At 41.9% G+C, this 18,601-nt stretch overlaps 1 protein-coding gene across 18 annotated transcripts in view; it reads left to right on the top strand.

Annotated features, from left to right (window-relative positions):
* SYNE1 (spectrin repeat containing nuclear envelope protein 1) overlaps positions 1-18,328 on the top strand; it is a 466,561-nt gene extending 448,233 nt beyond the window's left edge. For 17 of the 18 annotated variants that reach the window (XM_081251412.1, XM_081251411.1, XM_081251427.1 and 14 more), the window contains 8 exons: positions 209-335; positions 914-1,125; positions 3,481-3,681; positions 5,207-5,335; positions 6,637-6,849; positions 7,844-7,936; positions 9,332-9,390; positions 17,349-18,328. In XM_081251412.1, the coding sequence (XP_081107538.1) occupies positions 209-335; positions 914-1,125; positions 3,481-3,681; positions 5,207-5,335; positions 6,637-6,849; positions 7,844-7,936; positions 9,332-9,390; positions 17,349-17,589 (1,275 nt within the window). In that variant the 3' untranslated portion in view covers positions 17,590-18,328. The remainder of the gene's footprint in view (positions 1-208; positions 336-913; positions 1,126-3,480; positions 3,682-5,206; positions 5,336-6,636; positions 6,850-7,843; positions 7,937-9,331; positions 9,391-17,348) is intronic. The other variant, XM_081251415.1, reaches the window with a different exon arrangement.
* Positions 18,329-18,601: the final 273 nt, after the last annotated feature.

The raw sequence follows: 18,601 nt of genomic DNA, 5'->3' as shown, positions 1-18,601 counted from the left end.
ATGTAAATATGAATGTGTCACGTGTTTAAGAAGCATGCTTTTGAACTTGACTTTTTTGTTTTCAGCAGAGCGGCTTACTCTTTATAGAGAAGTAGCACACAGCTACTGCCCTTTTTGAGGAACTCCAAGATATTTTCTCCGGGAGTTCTTGCACTCATGACAATTTGAGTATTTCGTGACGGGGGGCCTCTTTTCTGTATCTAAACAGATGAAACTGCTGGGTGAATGCAGCGGCAGTATAGACTCAGTGAAAAGACTGGAACACAAACTGACAGAGGAAGAGGAGCATTTTCCTGGCTTTGTCAACCTGAATAGCACCGAAACCCAAACAGCTGGTGAGTGGGTTGTTCTCAGTTCAAGACAGAGTGAAATAGAAGATCTCGAAGCACCTCGTTGCCCCCGAGTTCCACTGTGCCGCTGACCTCATTCTTCACTGGTCTATCCTGAGAACTTTCCTCCATGTTACAGTGATCTCTGGGGACAGAGGGGGAGGTGAAAATAATCACAGTGGGTTTTTTCCCATGTCCCATGTATTTTAAGGCACCATCTCTAACCACTAGTCAGGAACCTTCTGTGTGTGCTCCGTGTACTCTCAGAGCTTTCCTGCAGAAGGAAACCAAGAGTTGAACGTTATCTTCACCCACTTTCATGCTTATTACTTCATAAAGCTCCTTACGATGTTAAATCTTATGTAGTTAATATCTTTTCTCCATTATCATTAAAAATGCAGATAGGAAAAACACACAGCCACCATACTGTTATTTACAGCTGACAACAACAGAAATGCCCAGAGGCATTACTTTCTTTCTGTTGCTGTTTTAAAGTTAGCCACCCATGTAGGTTTCAAACATTTCCTAAACGTTCTCGGTGGAGGACGATCCCTCGCTATCCTGCGCGTGTGCTGTCTTGCCAGGTGTGATTGACCGCTGGGAGCTCCTCCAGGCGCAGGCCCTGAGCAAGGAGCTGAGGATGAAACAGAATCCCCAGAGGTGGCAACAGTTTCACTCGGACCTGAACCGCGTTCTGACCTGGCTGCAGGAGACGGAGGAGGCCCTGGAACAGCTTCAGCGCCTGCAGCGCAGCACCGATATCCAGCCCATCGCGCTCCAGATCAAAAAGCTCAAGGTAGCTACCCTTGGCCTTTCCTGCAGCGCCAGACAGAAAGCTGCCACGTGGCATGGCCGGTCAGATGAAACCACTAGCCCTGGCCTGTTGTGCAGTCACACAGCAGCGGGGGGAATGGTCAGCACAAACGGACACGAATGCTTCCCCAGCCACCCCAGATCAGAGTGTTTATAGGAAGGCTTGGAAGGGTGGAGAGCTGGACTGCGTTGCAGAACCAGCCCCATGACAATAATCATGATTTAATGAATTGGTGGCTAAGAAATGACCAATTAAAGTTTCATGAAACATCCAGGTACCTCTGGGATCTAACTGACCTCTTTTAAAGGAAATACAGCTATGTCCAGGGTCCTACAAGTCTATATCTAGAGCTGGAGAGGAGTCCTCTCCCAGATCGTATACATGTGAGTTTATGGAGACCTAAAGAAGTCACTTGACATTCTGGAATCAGCAGAACTTCTGAAATAGATTATAATAGTGGCAGAAGCAATTTTCACTGACATGAATCCAAGCAAACAAAACCCGTGGAGTAATCACAGTAAAACACCTGACGTTTACATTTGATTTTGACCTGGATGGGTGTAGTGCACAAGATAACCTCTTTTAACTCCCTCTCTAGATCTTAAAAATCCTTCTCAGCCCAGCTATTGAAGTGCATTGATATGTGGAGACTTCTGTAAGCATACTGTGGATGGAGAGCTCAGTTTCTTCTTAATAGCTCTCTTGGTCCTGCCTTTTTGCTTGGAGAACGTCAAGCTGTGCTCTTCCTCAGAAGAGGAGGGCTACTGGGCCGTCCAGGCTCAAGGATTAACTGCCTTTGTTTCTCCCTGGTTTCTCTGTATGCTGTTTCTTTTGGGGTGCTGTATTTCTGGCTAGTTTTAGTTGTTTTGTTTTAAATTTTCAAACAGTGAAATGAGTCTTCCCCACAGATGCTCAAACTTCTTATAGAGTAGCCTCTGCACCAGCTCCATCAATTTCAGGATGAAGGATGCAATTTACATGATCTGGATTGCAAAATGCTCTTTTCTCTAGAGGACTTCCATTACTTTAGTTTCTCTCCAGGAAAATGTAAGGCAGTGTTGCATTATAACCAATTCCAAATAAGTTGATGAAACAAACACTGGCCAGAGTCTGAGACCTAAGTGAGATGAGAGTGGAAAAACGAGACCTTGAAAGTCAGCCTGTGTGATAAGAAAAAGCCACCCTCCTTGGCACCGCTTCTCCATCTTTCCTGTCTGTTTTCTGAGAATAAATCTGTGGAATAACCTAGTACTTTCTACAACATTTCCTGATTTTATACTGTCCTTGTGGTTGAATCTACATTATGGGATGTTAAGAATCCATTGAAAAGTGCAAATTTAAGACAAGTTGGAAACATAACAGAAATGGTGAGAAATTATAAGAACATGTTGCCTGAGTAGATGTGATTTGTAGGATCACTGACCCTACCTTGATCTGGGAATATTTAAACAGTACCCCGATATTCAATTATTAATACATACACTTGTACTTAAATTCTTGAAATTTAGTTCTAGATTTTGGGGAAATGCACACAGTAAAAAAATCAGTCACCTGTTTTTTTGTGAAACTAAACTAAATTGCTTAGCTGATGAAATACAATTCATTCTCTTTACCATCACAAAAATCTGGCCTCTGACAGAGGCAATGTTCTCAGCCTGTGGGCCACTAACCCTCGGTGGCCTGTGAAGTCAGAACAGCTGGAGGCCAGGACCTGGGAATCTGCTTTCTTATCAAGCTTCCCATTTCATGCCTATGCACACAACATTGAGACCAGTTTGGGCTTGGTTTGGTTTGGTTTGGTCTGTTGTTGAGCTCCCATGCTGGGAATATGGGTGTTAATCATACTCCTTAGTTCACTCCCCAGGGTCATCATTGCTCCCTGCAAAGCTCCCCTTAATTTTATTTATCTATCCTTTTCCCCCCACTGTTTCTTAATCCCAATTCCTCAAACCCATGGCAACCATTCTGAAATTTTAACACATATTCTTTTTTCATATATGTTCATGAGAAATGTGGCTTTGTGTGTGTGCACATGTATTTTAAATTATATCAATGCTGTTTTGTCACCCATATAAATCTGTTTCTCTTTCCCTTTATACCATATTTTCTGAAGATTGATTCGCATCATCAAGTATACATCTGATCCATCCCTTTTAACTACAGTGTGGTTCCCAATGGTGTACACCCACTGTATCTTACCTAGCCATCCTGCTAAGGCCAGTGTTAATTAATGGATCTTTGAATTTGGGTGAAGCATTTCCAAAGGTCTTAGACTATTTTTCTTTAGTCTTTTTATTGTGATTTTCCTTGTTTGATTGTTCTCCTTTCTCTTTGCAGGAGCTCCAGAAAGCTGTGGACCACCACAAGGCCATCATCCTCTCCATCAATCTGTGCAGCTCCGAGTTCACTCAGACGGGCAGTGAGGAGAGCCAGGATCTGCAGGGTCGCTTGTCCCAGATGAATGGCCGCTGGGACCGCGTGTGCTCCCTGCTGGAGGAATGGCGGGGCCTTCTCCAGGACGCACTGATGCAGTGTCAGGTCTGTGGGGCTTTGGGCCAGCCATGCTCTGAAGTCAAACATTTCCAGTGTAGCTGAGTCTGTGACTTGATTTATCAAGATCACTAGGGGGGATGCAGTTACCCTCCAAAGTCAGTAGTTGAGTGAGATCACTTTGTGCCCAAAGTTTTCATTTTACTGGAGAATTTGTACATGTGACCAGGAGTTCAAAGACCCCACTTCTTTACAGCTAACAAGAGACTATTCCCACACGTTTATCTCAGCCTCACCATTCCTCCTTCGACTCATTCTTTATTCATTCCACAGGTATTTTCTGAGCACATAGAAAGACATTTCTTGGACATCCAAGTGAGCGTTACAAATATTTACTCATCCATTCAGACCACAATTATTTGCCAGGTGTTTAAAGTCTGACAGATACTGCACTAAGCAGGCAGGATACAGCCCAGCCTCTGCTTTTGTTGGGGAAGACAGACAATAAAAATGCAAATAAATGTTTAACCAAGCTACTTACAGATGTTGATGATAAGAGTAACCGAAAAAAGCACTTTGGGAAGGTGATTGGGGAAGTTCTGTGCATGTTTGAGCTGATTCTTGGAAAGATGTTGCCATGAAGGAGGTCAAGCAGATGGCAAGTCCCAGAAGCAGGCAAGGGCTTAGTGTCTTCAAAGACAGAGAAAGGCCAGTGTGATCAGAGAGTACTCAGAGAGGAAGGAAGGGATGAGAAAGATCTGGGAGGTGGTCAGGAAGCAGATTATGCAGGGCTTTGTGAGTCCTGGCCAGGAGTTTTGGGTTATAATCTGAGCAGGATGGGAAGCCTGTTTCCCAGGATTATAGGTGCCCCAGGAGTGATAATAGCAACTTGAAAGCAGGTACCCAAGCTGTGGTTTCACCCCTGCACTGCCTCCTAGTACAGCACCTCCCACGTTGGAGATCTTCTGTAACTATACCTTGAATAAACGAACACATGGACGCATGGAGAGATGGGATTGAATTTAGGCCTTCAAAGATGGGAAGATTGTTTTTTTTTTTTTTGGCAGTACGTGGGCCTCTCACTGTTGTGGCCTCTCCCGTTGTGGAGCACAGGCTCCGGATGCGCAGGCTCAGCGGCCATGGCTCACGGGCCCAGCCGCTCCGTGGCATGTGGGATCTTCCCGGACCGGGGCATGAACCTGTGTCCCCTGCATCGGCAGGCGGACTCCCAACCACTGCGCCACCAGGGAAGCCCAAAGATGGGAAGATTTGAATACAGGAGGAAGATACAAGAGCAGAGCTGCTTCCCTCTACCTAGTATTATAGCCCTAGACATAAAACATTTTGATGCCAATTTTCCTTATGTCTAATTTTTCCCTCGAGTAATAAATTAGATTCTTTTGGTAAGAACATGAACTCAGATAATTACGACAGCTCTAGCGCCTTCCTTAGAAAGGAGTTGTGTATAAGATCTTAAAACCAACGGTAGGAATTGTAAAGCATGGATATTTAAGCTCTGAGGGAAAGAAAAATATCTCATTCAAAATGATTTTATACTCCACGTTTTTTTTAGGATTTCCATGAAATGAGTCATGGTTTGCTTCTTATGCTTGAGAACATTGACAGAAGGAAAAATGAAATTGTGCCAGTTGATTCTAACCTTGATGCAGAGATACTTCAGGACCATCTCAAACAGCTTACGGTAAGATGTGTGGACTTGGACGGCGTCTGGTTATGTTATAGTTGGTACTACTTATTTACTTTTTACATTATAATCTCTTAGTCTTTCTTTACCCCTCACGATTTCCCATCTCTGTGAAGCAAACATGTACATAGAAGATGATATCTATTAGCTTTAGAATCTGGTTCTAAAGCCATTCCTCATCTAAAAATCTCAGACGGTCTTAATCTTAATTAGCTTGTTTTTATCAAGGCAGCTCTTTGGCACATTACATTTGTTTTTAATTTAAACTGTATGTGTTGAATCTACGTCCCAAGAATATATTGGGTGGCTGATAATTAAAGGAATTAGAGACCGTTAAGACTTCTTAAGAAGAATTAAGTATACGGATTCAACACTGACCTTAGCACCAAGTTTTCTGAAAGCTAAGACAACAAGGGAAACATGATAAGTTAAATGATTTTTATTACCTGACAAAAAGGAAACAAACCAATTCTCAAGGAGCAAGAAACTTTTTCTAGTATTAAATTCAAAAGGAAATTTACAGGATTTCTGTACAGATTCTTATAAAAAGAACTTTGGACAATATAATGTACAGTGTACTTAAGTGATTTTATAGAAGATAAAGAAGCATATTTGAGTTTCATTAGGAGAAAATGATTTGCATTTTGTCACTTTCTGTATTTTTAAAATGCTGTTTCTTAACATTTAGCACTCGCACAAACCTAACAGAATTGTCAGCTTTTAGTTCAGTATCATAAAGGTCTTAGAAACCAGGAGGAAATAGCTATGCAGCTGCATTTTTACTAGACTTTTGACCTCAGACCTTAAGTTGTGATTGATGAATCACCCATATATCTTTTAAAAAATCTTGAATAGATATCTGAGTATACCTCCACATACTTGAGTTTTTCTATATTTATATGTTAATGTTTTACTTCTCTTTTTAAAAGAATAGTTTATGTCTCATTTGCATAACACTTTATATTTTAAATACTTTAACATACATTCACCAGTTTGAACCTTCCAGTAATACTTACTGTGGACCCGGCAGGAATTAACGTCATCATTTTACCAAATGAGAAAACTGAGATCAGAAAGATTCAGGGGTCTTATAGGATACATTTTGGCAGAGGCAGGATTAGAACAGAGGTCCCTGATTCCCAAATGTCATGGGTTGCTGTATCTGTCCTTTTGTGAGCACAGCATTCTGACGCTCAGGTCTAATTGTCCACTAAGTTAAAGTGATGTCATTGTGCACCTTTAGAACTTTCTCGAATTATTGAAAATTCTTAGAAAAATATTTCTTATGATATTCATAGCAAATAAGGCATGAGCTGTTGGAATCCCAACTCAAAGTGGCCTCACTGCAAGACATGTCTCGCCAACTACTGGTGAATGCTGAAGGCATAGACTGTTTAGAAGCCAAAGAAAAAGTGCATGTGATTGGAAATCGGCTCAAACTTCTCTTGAAGGAGGTCAGTCGTCATATCAAGGAGCTGGAGAAGTTATTAGACATGTCAAGCAGTCAGCAGGTAAGCTCTCAACAGACATCATTGTGTAGCATGTCCTACAGGAGACCAAGCAAGCATCATCTTTATCCATTTTAGAGACTCTGAATGTAGTACTTGTGAGACTGGAGTGTCCCCTCTCAATCACTGCTCTTATAAGTCTGGCTCAAAATAAAAAAGTAACTCAAAAACTTTTATAATAGGACACTACTTTTGATTCTGTTACATCCAAAAAACCTCTTGTAATTGTTACTGCTAACCCTATTACCACCACTACTGTGGCATTTTATTCTACCCAGTTTATTTAAGAATTCATGTGCTTTCAGTAACACTGCGAGAGTAGGTCACAACCAATTGTTGCACATGAGTTTCATATTCAAACCTTAGAAGGTATGAACTCTCCTTAGCTGGCAGTTAAATCATACAAAATGTTCAATGTTCACTTTTATTTGTTTATTATTTATTTTTAAATTTACTGCATCGTGGTAATATTGTTGGTTTTAAGAAACGCATTTGCAGGTAAGACTTCAAACATTCAATTGTGAAATCCTATTATGAACCCACAAACATGTTGCAGGCAAAAGAACCACCTACTCACAATAATAGCGGTGCCAGCAACAATACAGTTTCTCTGATGCTAAAAGGCAGGCTCCTGGGTGACTGACAATCTTTTGTTTCTAACCCAAATGATTTGGTTTCTCTCTGGCCTGAGCACCCTGCAGCTGGAAGGCAGATTCCTTTACCCCCTTCACTTCAACCCATTCTCCTGTCCATGTCACTAAGAAATAATAAAGCTCCAAGCGGCCCAGTAATAACAAAGCTCCACCTGTATTTTCCAGAAGGCCCAAACTCACAACCAGGAAAGCCCAACACACCAGAAGTATTAGGTTCTGTTCTTCCTGCGGTCATCTGATTCTGTTTTTCCCAGGAAATGGGTTGAGGGATAGGTAGGAATGGGGTGGGGAGTACTTGCAGCTCTGGGACATGGAATCATTAAGAGAATCTATTTCCCACGTAGGATTTGTCTTCCTGGTCTTCTGCTGATGAACTGGACACCTCAGGATCTGTGAGTCCTACATCAGGAAGAAGTAGCCCAAACAGGCAGAAAACGGTAACTTTCCACTGGTCATTTTCAGTTGGCCCATGGGAGGGACCAGTGGAACGTGACAGTCTTGGTACCTCACGCAGGGTCCACGGGCTCTCCCCTTGCAAAGGAGGAGTCCCCGTACAACGTGGGGTTGTCACACAGTGACGCAGAGAAGCTCTGTTTCCTCAGCCCTGCCTCAAACCCTCCCCACATGCACTCAGGAATGGAAAGAGCAGTTCTGTTTTTCAAAAGAATCAGGTCAACGTTTGGTTGGTATGCAGGGAGGCAGGTTATTTTTCTTGCTCACAGGACCATCTCTAGAGCAGTGCTCCCTTGTCCCTTTAGTGGCCCCTCCCTTCAAACCACCTCCGCCACAGTCCACTCAAAAAAAAAGTAGGCTCCACTTAAAAGGGTGCCTCAGCCAGAGGTGGACAAAACTGTGAGCATCTCATGAGACCATTGAGTTTAGAAGACAAATGGAGGTTCTGTTGACCCTCAAGGAAAGAAGTTCCTGAAGGTGGTCTTGAAGGTTTTCGGTGATCATATTGCCCCCAGAGTGGCAACAACTCCAGCTGACTCACCCACAAGGCCTGTCGGGGGGCTGTCTCACTGGCACACAATGAGGAGAAAAAGACCAACTTGACCCCTGCTACCCTCTCTATCTTGATTTCTCTGTGTAATTAGAAGCTTGTTTTTTGTTTTGTTACTTTTTTTGGTCTGGCTTTATGATTATATTCATTTTTATTATCATTCCATTTTCCTTAGTTTTTAGAAGTATTGGTTTCATTTGTACTTTTTTTGTTATAAACACTTAAGTTTTATGCTGATAAATGTTATTATCTTTTTAGGATTGTTTTTTACTACATTCGCTAGTTTCCTATAGATCCTAGTTTAAGAATGTGAAGGAATACTGGCTTTTCGAGTCAAATTTTAGGCTTTATTTAACTTGAGTACTTAACTTGTTGGGTCTTCATCACTCTACACAGAATAATTTCACTCTGCCATTATTTTTAATCTACCAAGAATTTTAATATTGTTCTAGAAGATGAAAAAATGTAAGGTATATTTGAAATACATGGCACGGCGTATTGAATTTTAGATTTATTATAAGTAAATATACAGAGATCTTTGGCTAGTGTGGAGTCATTTGTGTTTCTACCATGAAAAGTGAGGGAAATATACCCGTTGTGGTGTGAATGCCCAAACCGCCATGTTTCTTCAATGATGAATAATACAGATGTAAATTGATTTCACTTCTTCAACAAAAGAAAAGCCAGTTTCCTTGATTCATGGGTACTGATCATTTCATTTGATTTGTATTTCCTTTGCTGAACTTTTAGTTTAATTTTCATCAGTAGCTTGTCTTTATTTGCCTGGACTGAACATTCTTCTTTCTTTACCCCTGTTCATTGCAAACAGCCACGAGGCAAATGTAGTCTCTCACAGCCTGGACCCTCTGTCAACAGTCCACATAGCAGGTACCTTATTCTCCTGGTTTCCACACTGTTCTAGAACTCCAAGAGGATGATGAAAATTGTCCAGAATTTACGTAGGCCTATATCTGGTCTTCCTCAGGGTAGTTGAGAAACTACTCATTTCAGTCCACACCCTTGCCTAATAAATTGGAAGAGACTTTTCTAAGTGGGAAGTACAAGAAAAATCTCGGAGCGTAAAATATTTGGATCCCATCAAAATTTTGTTTAACTATACCTAGGCCATCTGGTACTCTTCATCCAATGATTTTTTATTCTGTGTGCTCGTAAAGATTCGATATCACTGATGTCACAGCGCAATTTGATTCACGGCAGAATTTTATCATCCTCTTTATTTCTAGATTTTACAATAAGTCAGGTAATAGATCAGTGAATTATTTTTACCATTCCCAGAACCCACAAATCTGAATAAAATATACTAACATCCCCAGCTTTTTATTTTATTTTTGTGTTTTATCCAGATTGTGGGTTTTGGATTCTCAAAATGGCAAGTCCTAATTTGGTATTACTTAACATTTATAAGCCCCTTCTCTCTTCTGCTGATCCTAAAATTTCTCTCAGGCCAGCACACTCAGTCACTCACCTTCCTGACACTTGGCGAGCTCTTTCACTCTGAAAACAAGAGCAGTCAGTGCCCCCGCCCGGGGACCTCCAGAGAGCCTCACAGCTGCCACTCTGCTTTATGCCTGGCTTCCAACAGTCCCTGTCTCTGCAGTTAGCAGTGCTTTGCCGCCTTCGTTGTCGGTGTGATGTCTGTGCTCCCTGGCCCTTCCACTAATCAGTTCATGTTTCCCCAGACAACTTTCTAAAAATGGAAATACTGTCCTTGGAAGCAGCTTCCTCACTCCAATCATGAGCAGTTCACTGTTAACATAGTTTGCCCCTCTGGAAACTTATCACCACTGAGCTGGAATCCCAATTCCTGGAAGGAGGGTGGGGCATAAGGAAGTGTAAACAAGCCCTGAGTAATAGTTTTAGCTTTCCAGCTGTGTGAGGAAGGGGCTGGCCTTTGCATCTGGTTTCCACTCAGCTGAAGTAATGCAGAACGGATTTCGATGTGCTTTCTGGTTTTAAGCTTCCCTCCACTATGTTTTGCCTTTTTTTTTTCTTTCCCTTTGGTTTGGTTTGATGACAATTTTGTGGGGCTTTTTTTGTCCATAACAAAATATCAATCATGAAACATGAATGGAGAAAAACTCACAGGGATTTTTGAAGATAACAATGGGCTTCTCCAGACGCTCTGATTTTTTCTTAGCCCCCTACAAGAAAAGACATCATGCACTATAGACAGATCACTGTTTTATGTAGTCCATCTGCTTCCCACAAATTGCTGATGTGCCATGAACAGAGACGGGGCATGTCCCCACAACATTCCTTTAAGGACACCAGAGAGCCATTCTGTGGTTGACATAAATGATGGTGATGAGAAGGGAGAAAGCTCTTATGTTATTATGCGATGTCAGTAGCAACCACAGCTCGGTTCCCGGATTTCCCCAGTTCTTTCAGACAGTCACATGGCCTTCTGAAATGTCAAAGACCTCGTTTCTCAGGGCAGCAACTGCTTCAATATTGTCTCTTAATGGGGCTTTGCAGCTGGGACAGCCACGTTCTCACTGTGACATCCGCAAGGCGCCTTTCAGCTCTGCTCTGTCCAGCACTGGTTATTAACATCTTTCTGAGCACACAGCATGATGTTCACTTTGCTGCTTACAGGACCTGGAATACAAACGATCTTCACCTGAATGGCCAACTTCGGCAAACAGCTTGGCAGACGGGTTGTGGTTGAACATTCTTGGACTTCTTAACTCCTTGGTACCTCTGTTTGGGGTGCACCCACGTGGGCAATGACACGGAGAGTCTGCTGGGAAAGAATTAACTTCACTCACAATCCAGGCTGTCACGGTGTTCCTTTACATTGAGACTTGAGATTACCTTGCGTTTGATCTTGCACTGGTCCAGCAAAATGAAAGGTTGTTGCAAAAGCACAAACAGTTTAGAATGTTGACCCCAGCGATCTGCAATGGGAACATTTTAGGCATATATTCTTCCTGAGAGGAAAGAGGCTGAGTTGAAAGAAACTGGATATTAGTTTGAAGGGAGGGTTCTTATATTATTTTTGTGGTTTAAAGTCAAATATTAATAATATCAGTTTCTTGCCTGCTGTATATTTCATATTGATTCTACAGCTGCTATTCTGTGTTCTCTTACATAATATTCTAAGCCTACATATGAATTGATGCCAGTGTTTACAGAACACCAACTATGTTTAGACCCTGGGCCCACAAAACTAATACAATATGGTTCCTGTCATAAAAAACACAATATGTCATAATCTAGAGACCCCCTAAATCAATTACAAGGAGCTTCCCAAGAGTCCTTAAAATTCTAAACATTTGAAAAACATCTGAAAGTATATGTTCATAATAACTATCCACAATTTTTTTTTTTTTTTTTTTTGTGGTACGCGGGCCTCTCACTGCTGTGGCCTCTCCCGTTGCGGAGCACAGGCTCTGGACGCGCAGGCTCAGTGGCCATGGCTCACGGGCCCAGCCGCTCCGCGGCATGTGGGATCTTCCCGGACCGAGGCACGAACCCATGTCTCCTGCATCGGCAGGCGGACTCTCAACCACTGTGCCACCAGGGAAGCCCCTATCCACAATTTTTGAGATTAAACCTATTTAAGATGCATGCTTTTTGAAGCAATGTTTATGATGGCCCAGCTGATACTTTTTCTCTACTTTTGACTTAAAATTGGCTAACCTGATAGCCAATAACTCTTCAAAATTCTACTATAGATTAGTTGAAGTTCACAAATGGGAAGATTTTACTCCAATTTCCAGCAAAGCAAAGGAATAACTGCTCTGTAGTCGGAAGAGAGGGAATTGATAACTTCATTCCAAAGCTGAGAATTGTAAAATGCAAAACTTCTCTGGGCATCTTTAGTCTTTGGTATCTTCTGCATAAAGAACTGAGACAGAATAAGAAGTGGCCAATGACTGGCTGAAACACTGAAAGGGAGGGAAAAAAGACCTCATTTAAAAATGTGTTCAAGGGAGCCAGATACATCTAAGCAGGCACAGTGGGGGTTTTGCATGTACACCGGGGCCTAATTCTAAACACCATTCAGTTTCTTGTGGAATTTTTTTTTCTAAAAGTCTTTTCTGTCAAACTCCACCCTGGGGATTTATTTATTCAAAGCTCTCAAAGCACCTCAGCCTAAAACAGCCTTGCCCCTGGGGCAGGCTGGACACCCGGGCTGAGGACAGTTATAGGGTAAGGCTCCACTATGTTTCTTTTATATTTTGAGGTCTGCATTCCCAGTGTTTCCCGGGACCAAGTCAGACACTTTAGAAAATGCATCACCTCTTTGAAAGCACTGCTATAAATCAGGAATATTTCCTCGGAAGGAAAGGCTGAATCCAGCAAAATCCCTAAGGTTATGAGTCATCACACCCTTGCTTTAATAATACAGATAAATAAGAATGATAAGTTGCTGACATTTATTTAGCACTTAGCGTGTTCTAAGCACCATGCTAAGCGTTGTACATCTGTTACCTCATTTAACCCTCCCAACGTGTTCATTCCCAAGTTTACAGACAAGGACACCAGGGATTAGAGGCATGAAGATGTAGAATTTTTTCTTTAATTTAATTTTATTTATTTTTTTATACAGCAGGTTCTTATTAGTCATCCATTTTATACACATCAGTGTGTACACGTCAATCCCAATCTCTCAGTTCATCTCACCACCACCACCAACTGCCGCCACTTTCCCCCCTTGGTGTCCATACGTTTGTTCTCTACATCTGTGTGAAGATGTAGAATTGGAACCCAGGTCTCTCTGACTCTGGATCCTAGCTTGTTATCCACTCCTCCCAACCGAAGGGCTCCTAATGGGTGGGGTACTTTAAACAACAGTTCCAGGGCTTGGGCTACCATGGGTTGCCTGAGATAGCTTAGGACCAGCCAGAATGTTCATCTTGGAATAAAGAGAGGCATATCCTAAGTTGATCCTGGGAATTTGCCTTCTGAACCACATATCCAGAGAATAAAGACCATTCACACAGGAACAGGCTACACGATCGTGGACAACCTGATATTTCCTGACAAAAAATTTCTTTTCCTCTACTGCCAGTGTTTGCCAACAAGTAGAAGAATGAATTGAAAGTGTCTCTTCATTGTATAAATGATGTATGCACAGAATGAACTCATTTTATTTCCTTGATGATGTAAAATTTTTGAGATGAGTCACACTCCACGTGCACACTCTTCAGGCTTCTCATAACCCTTGGCCAGACTTTCTTTCCTGTGGTGTGTTCGTATGTGTGGCCCCCTCCCCTATAGCCTCCTTCTCCTACAACTATACATATTTTAAGAAAGAGATGAAACAACACCTGGGCAATTATTTACCCCCACATTTGAATGAGTGAGGGGAGTGAGAGAGATAATAAAATAAATATTCACTTGTAGAGAATAAGCATGTTTTGGACAGGATTATCTGAAATATCTCCATTGATTAAGTTCCTTAAGTAAGTTCACACATTTAGTTTTTCTCTATCAACACCATCCCTACTGCATCTATTTGTGGAATAAGGCCATTGGAAAGCGATGAGTGATGGCTCAGTGAGATGTCTTTGTTCTTCCCCTTGTCACATTTCCCAAGACTTGAAACTTATGTGATTTTAGGTCAATAGATTAAATATTAAAAGTACCCTTTTACTTGGTATCATTAACCTGTTAGTACTAGAAACTCTAGAACAGATTTACCCTAAGCGGAAGCAACTTTGGGCTTATTGAAACCTTGGTAATTGCCCCAAGTGGGTGGCATTTTTTTCAGTAGAACAGTTGGACATTTCTAAGAGCAGTCAACTGCATGGAAGCCCACTAAGAACTCTGTGTTCTCTTTGTCTCTCTCTCAGCCCATTATTTCTCCCCAGGTTGGCATTCTTCAACATTAGAAAGCACACACTAATTAAATTTTAATACGGAATGCTCTGATGCTGTTAAATGTGCCATGTCCTTCAACAGACTCTGCAGCATCTGAGCCCGTATTCCAAAGATGGTGACCTTTCTAGCTTTTCTCAGGAGTGGACTGGTCAGTGTGTAGCCCTTGTTTTGATCTTGATCTTTGGCTTTATTGTTCAAAGAAGCTAATAATTGACAAAGAGGGGCTATTCAGCCCTGTCAGCCAGACTGTTACTATCAATTATAGGCATAAATCTGCCCATCACTAATGTCCTTACATGTCTCCTAAAGAAAAAGAGTCAGTTAGAAATCTCCCTTATTTTATTTAAACACCAAATAATAAAGAAACGTGGAGCTCTCTTTTATGTTTCTGTTATAACTCAGACAGGTGACAGGTGGAGAGTATTGTTTTCCAGGGCATATATTCAGGTCAAGGAAAAGATGTATTGAAGGAAGATTCAATCCAGAGCTCATGGGTAACTATCCCTTCCTTCTCCAGACACTTAAACTGCTGAATTCATAAATTGTCAGAACCAAAAAGATTTTATGATGTTAATGCACCTTCATCTTTTCAAAGGAGAAAACTGAAGGCCAGAGAGACTAATTACTTTCCCACGATCAAAACAAAATGCCCTCGTATCCGTATTCTGACTTGATGATCTGTGTCATACTGCGAAGCTTTATGAGTAGAGGCCTTTATTTTAGACATGAGGAAACCACTCACCTCCAAGTATTTTAGGATACAAGTATTGCCTTCTTTGCTTCTATATGTGAGATACGTGTGACGTAAATATGACCTGGGTGCCCTTCATTTATGTCACCAAACAACAAAACATAACAGAGAGCACAGTAGGCAGGGACTTTGGAACGCTGAGTTCCTGCTAGAGCTCTTCCTTTAGTGGTGGATTTGGGGCAGGCGATTTACTCTATTTATAAAGCTCAAGTTCTGGGAGTTAAAATACCAGAGTTGAAATCTTAATTCTGCCGCTTGCTAGCTGTATAACCTTGAGCTGGTTCCCTTACTTTTCTGTACCTCATTTACATCGGCTCTAAAATGAAGGTGACAAGCACGCTGAGGACTGTTGTGGGAATTAAGTGAGAGAACCCAAGACAAATGCTTTTGTCGCCCAGCAGGTAGAGGATCAAATGTGAACTCTCCTTAGCTATTTACCTACAGAAGTAAAGATGGATTAGATACTCTCTAAGGCCTTATCTCAACACAAATATTTTACATTTAGGTAAACTAGACAAGTTTCTATTTCACAGGTATGTGACATAACTTCTTTTATGCTTTAGTATATCATCACAAAATATACAGTTTGCCCTGTTCAGCCCTTTGGGAATAACTCATTTGCCTTAGCATAGGGCAGTTAATCAGTTTGACCACTAGATGGTGATTGAACTCTTGTGGCCTTCCAGTTGGCAGACTCTCTACACTGACCAATCAGTAGAAGACGTAAAATGTATAAACAGAACTTGCAAGTTGGAAGACCGTTTAGTCTAATTTGAAGGATTTGAAGAAGAGCTTGTAGTATAGAGGTGAAGTGAGCTGTTCAAGGTTTGTAGACCAGAAAAACACAGTCCCAGCTCAGGCCAGGGATTTGTTTTTTCATCACACTTCGAGCTGCAGTAGAAATAGTATGGTACGCGGCTGCTCAGGGCTTCTCGGGGCCAGTCTAGTCTGTTCGTCTCACATATTTCTTGGTAGTTTAATGAAGGAGTTTTGAGCAGTCCCTCTGTTGCCTTTTAAGGGGATTATGTCTGTTTTTTATTTTAACATTTATTTTCTTTGGTGTCACTCTTTATCCCTCACTGATACCAGTGTAATCTGTCTTCAGAAATTAATGAATAATAACGTAGCTGGAGACATAGTGTTTTCTTATGAGATAAACGTACAGAGTAACCAGTACAGTTTTCACACCTTCATATTTCTCCAGTGGCCTCACGTTCAATGTTCTTACCATTAAACCATTAGAGAATTCCTACTAGGTGTGGGGCAATGGGTCTCACTTGTACATGTATTCTTTTTGCTTCTGCAGTGTTGTGTGTGTGTGTGTATGTGTACAAAATTCCTCCTGTAAATAACATTTCTTTCCTCATCTTTTCCACTAGTAGCAAAACATTCATGGATGCTCACAAAGAGAAAGCAGTGCCCCCTGCTCAGAACCTACTTCCATTTTCAACATTTCACAGGCAGTCTTTCTTATGAATTCTGAAATTCACAGTTCATCTCTAAGGCACTGTTTCAATGTAGATGTGGAAATTAAAGTGGATAGGAAAACTTGGAACTTCCCAAATTCACAGAGCTAGGGATAGAAGGATCAGCCTGGAATGGGTGTCACGCAGCACCAGTGATCTGTAGACTGGCTCCACTGTCATCCTTGTTCTTACAGCTTTGGAACCCACTAATGTCAGGGCCAGCTGCTGATTCAGTGCAAGATGAAACCAGGGTATACTCTAAGAATAATTCAACTCTGTGGGTCTGTGCAAAATGACCGCAGCTGTTCTTGTCCTTGCTGCATGGACTTTGGCACATCCAGGACGGCTAGATGGGAGGGATACCTTGTATCATCCTGACAGCAACTAATTTTGCCTGATATTCTTAAACCAAAAATGTACTGCATCAAACGTCCACATTTTAATTATCCCGGATCTACTTAATTTATGCTGGTAGAGTGTGTGTGGAGCAGTTTTCTTTGTTGATGGAAAATGTTTTACCAAATTAAGGGGTGGAATTTGAACCCAGTTAGTTACCTTTAGTTGACTAAATGTCTATGTTCCATCAGTGCATTTTCCAGACAGCGCTTCATTAGGTGGTGGGGAGATTACCTGGGTTTACTGCAGAAGGCTGGCAACTAATTGCCAGGTTGGGTTGTGTTCAGCCTGACCCTTTAGCTTCCAGGAAGGTGAGGAAGCAAAAAGCAGCATCCATCCAACATTTGAGATATTTGAGTCATTGATGTCGCTTCTTCTCTCAGGTCCATAAAAGGTGGCTCCGATTCCTCCCTTTCTGAGCCTCGGCCAGCCCGGTCCGGCCGAGCCTTCCTGTTCAGAGTCCTCCGAGCGGCTCTTCCTCTTCAGCTTCTCCTGCTGTTCCTCATCGGGCTTGCCTGCCTAGTACCAATGTCACAGGAAGACTACAGTTGCGCCCTCTCCAACAATTTTGCCCGATCATTCCACCCCATGCTCAGATACACAAATGGCCCTCCTCCACTCTGAACCAGGCAATGCCATCTGCAGCAGTGCTGGTAGCATGAGGAGGATTCGGCCAAGGGCAATCCCAAACTAGCAAAGAGAGGACCTGAATCTTGGCGGATGCCCTCGGTGCGGCAGCTGTAGCTCGCCTCTGTATCCCTTGTGTGCAAATCGTGGCTTCGGAGGTGATGATAAACAATGATGACAGGAGGAGAGCAAATAGATGCAGAAGGTTTGGAAGATATTCTGTTTGAAACTGAGCCTCAGCACTAAAGAGATTCAGGACCTCCACTGTTCCCTCGACAAGTGAACTCTGGGCCTTTGGTCCATCCTGTGCACACCCAGGGACTTCCAGAGACCATCTGGGCAGCTTTCCCACAGTGCTGCTCCGTCCTCTCAATAAATGATGCTAACTGAGCACCATGTCGGCATCCAACAATCTACCCGCCAACCAGTGCTGAAGAGCTTTGAGAACCTTGTAACATACAGTTTTTAAGAGCTTATGTGACAGCTTCTTTTTTACCTTGTTTTTCTTTGGGGCATGATGTTCTAACCTCGCTTTAGAAGCACATGCTGTAAATCTAAAAGGCACTTTTTTAAAAGGTATAAAGAAAAAATGGATGTAATAAAATCATGGGAGGCTTTATGTGGAAAAAAAAGTCGAATGTTATAGTCAAAAAATGATATTTATGTATGTACAGTTTGCTAAGCCACATTTTGTTTGTATCAATTTCTTTGCATTTATTATAGAGATTATGAAATATTTTGTCTGTGCTTTTCTTCTCCCTAAAGAAATGATTCTAAATTTCCCAATTAAGCAGGCACTTATCAGAACGCAACCTAAATGATCATTTTTGGTGGAATAGATGAAGCGGAAACATAAGTGTATATTAAAGAAAAAGGATGAATAGGGGTCGTGTATATTTAGACACAGAGGACTCCGGATGATTCCTTCTTCCTTCTCCTTCCACAGCTAGTCACATCTCACAGACTCTTGCTTCCCAGCATCTTCCGTACTCTCCTTTCTTTTCTGTTC

Source organism: Mesoplodon bidens (assembly GCF_964165515.1).
Source record: "Mesoplodon bidens genome assembly, chromosome: 12".
In the NCBI taxonomy this organism is placed as follows: Eukaryota; Metazoa; Chordata; class Mammalia; order Artiodactyla; family Ziphiidae; genus Mesoplodon; species Mesoplodon bidens.
The sequence above is the reverse complement of the archived record's forward strand: the minus strand, read 5'-3'. Positions and strand labels throughout refer to the sequence as shown.